This window comes from Nannospalax galili, unplaced genomic scaffold (genome assembly GCF_000622305.1).
Source record: "Nannospalax galili isolate Female #2095 unplaced genomic scaffold, S.galili_v1.0 scaffold936, whole genome shotgun sequence".
Lineage (NCBI taxonomy): Eukaryota > Metazoa > Chordata > Mammalia > Rodentia > Spalacidae > Nannospalax > Nannospalax galili.
In genome coordinates this window covers 1499142-1506813 of record NW_008337142.1, presented here as the reverse complement: position 1 = coordinate 1506813, position 7672 = coordinate 1499142, and the positions used below count along the sequence as shown (strand labels likewise).

Below are 7672 nucleotides of genomic sequence, written 5' to 3'. Positions count from 1 at the left end.
AAACTGGGAGTTTTTCCTCTGAAGAGCTGTGTAATTTTAGAGTATCACCTATAACTTCACAAATACTCAATTTTTGATAAAACAAGTATAATACTACTTAGTTTATATGTCCCCTCACATACATTCACAAACATGCCATTCATATAAACAAATTATTTTATAGGCTAAGAGGATCATATATATTAGGATCATCAAGCATATTGTCTTTGTGCGATTTAAACATTACTCCACAAAACACATTCAAATAACGTATTTTCCAAAATAGAAATTACCATTCAAAGCTTGCTCTATAATCTGGCTATGCCAGGAAATCAAAAAGGAAAAATGATATTTAATAAAAATTGACACTTTTACCACAACTCACGTATAGTTTTCAAGGAATAATTTGTTTTTAAAAAATGACCTAGAATTTCAGGATTCAGGAGCAACATTCAGACACATGAACTAAGACTAGAGAGCACAGATCATCTCAGTGGCCCTAACATGGACTAAATGGAAATCATGAAGTGAAGCATCTAGAATTCTCTGAAATTTCTGAAGCTTCTGAAATTCAAAATGTAACATTCTCCTTAAACCAACATGAAAATCATTGTCCCATAATAACAATAAGGGATTAATGAAAAATCATCAGGCTTTGCTGAGAAACCATAATTCTGTTTTTTATGTATATTCATTTCTCTATTGAAAGTAGGTCTCATCACTGTCTTCAAGTTGCAGGTTGGAGTGGGATGTTCAGGGAAGCTAAGTAGGGACCAGTGACTCAGGTAGTTAATGATGATTCATAGGCATCTCTTCCAGCATCCTTAGCTTTAAGTCTGCTGAATCAGCAGGCACACCATCACTCAGAAAAGCTCCTGCAGATTGAACCTGCTCCCATCATAATGACAAACCACATCTACCATTCAGAGCATCACAATAAACCCTTCTTCAACCTACCCAGATGTTTATGGTTTTGATCAATGTCAACAGGAGAAGAAGTACTAATATTTAAAAATAAGCATGAAAATTGTAAGGAAAGGGTTAAAAGCAATTCAGAGCTTTGTTGGTTCATTTAGGGCACTATTGTTATTCAAAGAGGAATGATTTCGTTTTCTGTACTTTATTTGCTGTTCCTCCAAATGCACAGCAAACAAAGTGGAACGAACCACTTAATCAACTACTCTCTTAATTGACTGTGAAGCCACAAACGCTGTTTGAACCAAAGGAGTCAGTGAGTTTAATTAAATTCGTTCACCTAGGATACATTTCAGAGCTGAGATCTGGAAAGCATTCATCATGGATTGAATATTGACATGGCCTAGAGATGAAATTTCTGTTTAATACGTGTACATGTATATATCAACTAACCCACCTCTCTAGTTTCCCAACATTCATGGATTGAACAAATAGTAAAACTTGGTGCTGAGAGAAAATAGAGAATTCCTATCCACAATTTCAATAGTAGCTCTTGGCAGATGACTCACAAGGAAGTGTCAGATTCCTAAGCAGAGAAAAATGAAAGTGGGACAGTCCTAGCATCGAGTTATGAAATTGTTATATCTCAGTGAACACACATGAAAAAGTTTCACAAATTATCTAAGTGATTCATTAAGATTTCTCAGACATGGTATACCTGGGATTCAAGCACTCAATTTAATTGATGTCCATGTTTGTTTTATAGAACATGAAAGTACAGGTTAGCCCTTGAAAGAAATAATAAAGTTAATGTTCTACAATTTCAGTTTGATTTTCAAAAAATACTTTTCCTTTTTCCCATTGATTTAGAACATATAAAGACAACCAGATATCACTAATGGAGAATAGGACAGAAGTGACACACTTCATCCTTCTGGGACTCACTGATGACCCATGCCTGCAGGTTCCCCTCTTTATCACCTTCCTCCTCATCTATACCCTCACCCTGCTTGGGAACCTGGGCATGATCCTGCTGATTCTCTTGGACTCTCGGCTCCACACTCCCATGTACTTTTTCCTAGGTAACCTGTCTCTGGTGGATTTCTGTTACTCTTCAACTGTCACTCCCACAGTCACAGTTGGACTTCTTGTGGGAGACAAGGTCATTTCCTACAATGGCTGTGCTGCTCAGATGTTCTTTTTTGGAGGCTTTGCTACTGTGGAAAACTACCTGTTGGCCTCAATGGCCTATGATCGCTATGCAGCAGTGTGTAAGCCCCTGCACTATGCAACCACCATGACTACAGGCGTCTGTGCATTGCTAGTCATTGGCTCATATGTCATTGGTTTCCTGAATGTCTCCATTCACATTGGGGACATATTCAGTGTCTCCTTCTGTAGGTCCCATGTGGTCCGCCACTTTTTCTGCGATGTTCCAGCAGTCATGGTTCTTGCTTGCTTTGATAGTCAGATTAGTGAGCTAGTTCTTCTTTGTGTTGAGAGTTTAAATATCTTTTTTGCTGTCATAGTTATCGTGACTTCTTATATGTTCATTTTTGTCACCATCCTAAAGATGCACTCAACTGCAGGTCATCGCAAGGCTGTGTCCACCTGTGCCTCCCACTTCACTGCAGTCTCCATCTTCTATGGGACTGTCATCTTCATGTACTTAAAGCCCAGCACCAGTCACTCCATGGACACAGATAAAATGGCGTCTGTGTTCTATACTATGGTCATCCCCATGCTGAACCCTCTGGTCTACAGCCTAAGAAACAAAGAGGTTAAGAATGCATTCACAAAATTCAATAGTGCATTCTTAAAGAGTTCATTCATTTGCTGAAGGCAAAATCTTTGGGATTTTTATTTTAAGTTTGTGGGCTCCACAGTTCCTAGGTTCATTCCACTTAAATTTCTTCCATGTAGTGAGTTAGAGGTGATGTCCACACTGAAGCTAAGTTGTTGAAATAATATCCTTACATCTTCAAAGCTTTACTTCATGGAAAAAATACAATATGTTGTACAGAAAATATATATAAATAAGAATATCTAAGATATTTTAGGGTATTGGTTTCAAAATGCACCATTAAAGGGATTTTGACACATCACTCGTTTCACAAGTGATTTTCCTAATACATGTCAGTTGAAATGTGCATAAACAGTATGAAAATATTACCAGGAACAGAAAGAATGTGTGAGACCATGCATGGTATCTTATGCACATGGATGTGGAAAATTTTATGAAGCTGTATATATATATTGTGGTTGCTGGTGGCAGTTTTATGTGTTCATTTGACTGGATTAATGGTTTGTCTGTCAGTGTATTTCCTAAACAGTGTAAGTATCTAGCATTTCAAACAACTGACTTACTGGGCATGAGCCCAACCACTGACAGCTCAGTTAAGTAGAAAAAGTGCTCCTTTTCTGGTGCTCTTGCTCTCTCATTGTCACTCCTCCCTCTCACCCCACAAACACACATCTGAACTGGTCCTGACTTTTGACTTTGGATTTCAGGCTTAAACCAGCCACATCTCTCCTCCCTTTTCTCAGGCGTTTCAACTTTGATTGAATTAATCATCAGCTTTTGTTCTCAAGCTTGCTGACAGTGTATGGAGTATATCCCCATGTCTAACAGCCTCCACAGCACATGGCTCCATAGTCATAGTTAGTGTTCTCCAGGAGTCTGTCACTGAATGCTCTTAATGCTACTTCTTATGAGAACATACCACAGTATGAACACAGTGATTACAATCTGATATCTCATTTGTCTTGTAAAAATGTAAATTTGAGTGATGCTTATTTCCCTCTGTGTTACTATGAGATTTATTTAGTTAAAAACATGATATATATAAATAAATAAAAATGTGTGTTATTTGCACAATTTATGGGGAGATTAAGAATTCTAGAATCTCCTAAGAATTAATAATGTCTATTGGATTAAGTCACTTTGTATAACCAACATTTTCATACTGAAATTTCATAATGTTAAAAAAGCAAAAGAAAATGAAGTACTCATTAAAATGTTGTAATATATTTGTATGTTACTAAACATTTTCAAATGTCATATACATGAAACAAGGAGTTACATTTGTTGTTTTCTTTCATAAAGTGCTGTGAAATTTTCATATGGGCCATTCATTTTAAGTTGTCTTATCTTGTCAGTCTCCCAGGCTTTTACCTCAGTGATTTTCTTTGTATATGATCCATGTTCATGCCACGGAATATTTGCATTTGCTGACCCTTTGAGGAATGCTTCACTCCAGTAAATTCATTTGCTAATCTGTCATGGAGTCCTCTCTGACTATGGTTATCTCCACACACAGCTTCCCCTCACCCACCCTCTTGTGTCCTTCTTCATACCGTCTGTCACCTCTTACCTACTATAGATGTGTCTGTTTACTTTTATTTGTCTTACAAGAGCAGAGAAATTGAATTTTATCTAAGATACGTATATTTCATAGTAGAATATCAATAAAATATTTGCTGATTGAAGTAATTAAATAATTGAGTATTAATTTAGTTATCCATGGTGTTGAACATTTGGGTCATTGGTTATGATAGTTATAGAACAACAATATGATATTTAGTACATTTCAAGACATATTGCCAATCTTCTACTTTGCAGAAACTCATTTTGTCTACTCACTCAGTTCCCACTCTCATCGATTTTAGAGAAAGTAGAGGTGACATCCTCAGTAGCTCATTTTAACTTCCCCCTCACAACTTTATTAGAAAGTGTTGGATGATTAAGTGGCGAGGACACATCCGGTGGAAATGCAATTTCAGAATTCACAAGGAAGCATTAAATATGGAAGTGTTCAGGGCATTCAGATTATATTGAGAAATTACAACATAAACACTAACTTAACAATTAACAGAAATGATTTTAAATTCCCATGTAGAATATAAGCATGACAGTACTTGTCAGAAGAAATATAAGTTACATCAATGTGTTGATATAAAGCACAATGCTCAGACTTTCACTTTTGATCTCCAAAGCCTGATGCTGCCTCAGAGTGACCATGTGGCAACAGCTTGGCTCCATCACTCTTTCCACCATGGTGTTCTGGCCCCTCATGGACTGGAGAATAGTGGTTAATCATGGAGTGTAACCAATAACCAAGAGTCAAGACAATATTTCCTTTCTTAAGTTGCTTTCTTTTTTGAGTATTTTTGTCACATTGATTAGAGAAAGGGCATTGAATAACACAGAACGCGGGCACCAGCAAGTAGAGCCATTGCTGTGACTGTCCCTGACAATATAACTCAGAAGCTTTTAGAATTGACCTACAGGAAAAGTTTAGAAAAGGTTGGAGATATGACCATGTGAAGGCCTAGACTATTTTTTAAATGATTTATTTAAAAATCACATGATTAGAAGAAGAATCATTTCACTACAGCATTAACATATTCAATAACAATTTCAGAGCAAAGATTCAGCTCTTTCAAAATTGGCTGTAAATTTTAAGGTTCACAGTTTAATTAATACAGTTATACAATATTGAACTTGGTATAAACCCTTTAAGACATAAAATTGAATGAGGTTTTAACCTTTAAAAAAAATCTCCATTTCATTTTAAAATACACTGTTTCATACAGAAAATCTCATGTTTAATACTACTAACACATGTATCCACATGCATCTCTAATCTCTATGTATCTTATTATTATTAGTCATGGTCAGTTACTTTATGAGATCCTTGGCACATGAGCATGGATATAAAACCATCAGGTAGATTTCAATAGTAATTTTTTTCACCTCTACTAATTAACATAAAGCAAATTTTTATGCTTCTTCCTCAAATATGACTCATTTTATTATTTGTTGATTTTTGTGTGTGTATTTCCTACAGAACATCCCAAACAATCTTATTCATCTATAAACCCACATCCCAAATGGAACCCTCCTATAGACTCCCCCGAGGCCCAGAGGTTTTATATTACTGTTTCAATTTCTTTTTTTGTTATGGGTTCGTTTAAGCTGTTAATCTCTTCTTGGTTTAGTTTTGGTGGGTCCCATGCCTTTAGATATCCACCCATTTCTTTTAGGTTTCAAATTTAGTAGTATATAGGTTTTTAAAGTGTTCCCTTATAATGTTCTTCATCTTTCTGGTATCTGTTGGCATGTTTCCCTTTCATTTCTGATTTTGTTGATTTAGAGGTGCTCTTTCTTTCTTTTGCTTAACTGGGCTAGCGGTCTGTCAATCTTTTTTATCTTTTCAAAGAACCAGCTCTTGGATTCCTGGAGTCTTTGTACTATTTTCTTTGTTTCTATTTCATTAATTTCTGCCCCGATTTTTGTTATTTCTTCTTGTTTGCAGGGTTTGGTTTCATTTTTTTTTGTTTCTTTTCAAGTGTCTTGAGTTGCAATGTTGTTTTTTATTTGTGTTCTTTCCAATTTTTTAATGTAGTCACTTAGAGCTATAAACTTCCCTCTAAGGACAGCTTTCAGCGTGTCCCAGAGGTTTTGTTGTTGTGTTGTCCTTTTCATTTAGTTCCAGGAATGCTTTTATTTCTTTCTTAATTTCTCTTTTGACCCATTCATCACTCAAGAGTGTGTTGTTTAATCTCCATGCGTTCACGTGGTGACTAGGGCTTCTTCTGGTGTTGACTATAAGCTTTACTGCACTGTGGTCTGATAGAATACATGGAGCTATTTCATTCTTTCTGTATTTGTTTAGGTTTTTTGTTCCCCAGTATATGGTCGATTTTGAAGAAGGTTCCATGGGGCACTGAATAGAAAGTATGTCCTTTGTTGCTTGGTTGGAATACTCAGTAGATGTCTGTTAGGTCCATTTGATATATGGTATTGTTTAATTCAGAAGTCTGTCTGTTAACTCTCCACCCTGTTTACATATCTAATGGAGACACTGGGGCATTGAAGTCCCCTACTATTAATGAGTTGGGATTAATCTGGGTCTTAAAGTCCTGTAGTATTGTTTTTATGAAGTTGGGTGCACCAGAGTTTGGTGAATATATGTTCATGACTGTAATATCTTCTTGGCTTATTGTTCATTTGATCAGAATGAAGTGGACCTCTTTATCTCTTCTGATTAGTTTTCGTTTTAAGTCTATTTTGTCAAATATTAGAATTGCAACACCTACTTTTTTCTTAGTACCATTTTTTTGGTATATTTTTTCCATCCTTTCACCTTAAGGTAGTGCCTGTTCCTTGAAAGTGAGATGAGTTTCTTGCAGACAACAAAAAGTTGGGTTTTGTTTCTCAATCCATTTACCTAGTCTGTGTCTTTTGCCTGGGGAGGTCAGTCTGTTAATATTTAAAGTTATTAATGAAAGATATGTATTGAATCCTTCATTTTTATTTCTGTTCACATTCTCAATATAGCGGTGCTTTTTCACAGTTATACCTTCATTGAATTTCTTTCTGCAACCCCTTGGACATAGTCATTCCTTTCTTCAGCTCTTTGTATTGCTTCCAGAACTCTCTGAAGGCCAGTTTTGTGGTCATGAATTCCTTCAGCCTATTTATGTCATGGAATTGTTTTTCTTTCCCATTTAACTATAATAGACATTTTGGCTGGGTATAGTAGTCTGGGTTGGCATCTGTAGTCATTTAAAACTGGGAATACTTTGGTCCAAGCTCTTCTGGCATTCATAGTTTGCACTGAAATGTCAGCTGTAATCCTAATGGGTTTTCCTTTATATGTGACTTGTTGTTTCTGTTTTGCAGCTTTCAGTATTGTCTCTTTGTTCTGTATGTTTAATGTTTTCACTATGGTGTGCCATGGAGAGTTTCCTTTCTGTCCCTGTCTGTTTGGTC

General features: G+C 36.1%; 1 protein-coding gene across 1 annotated transcript; it reads left to right on the top strand.

The window, feature by feature from the left end:
* The first annotated feature begins 1789 nt into the window (after positions 1 to 1789).
* Positions 1790 to 2734, top strand: LOC103733409 (olfactory receptor 5B2-like). The gene has a single exon (XM_008832214.2). It carries the CDS (start codon positions 1793 to 1795, stop codon positions 2732 to 2734), a length of 942 nt encoding a protein of 313 aa, XP_008830436.1. The 5' UTR covers positions 1790 to 1792.
* The last annotated feature ends 4938 nt before the right edge of the window (positions 2735 to 7672 follow it).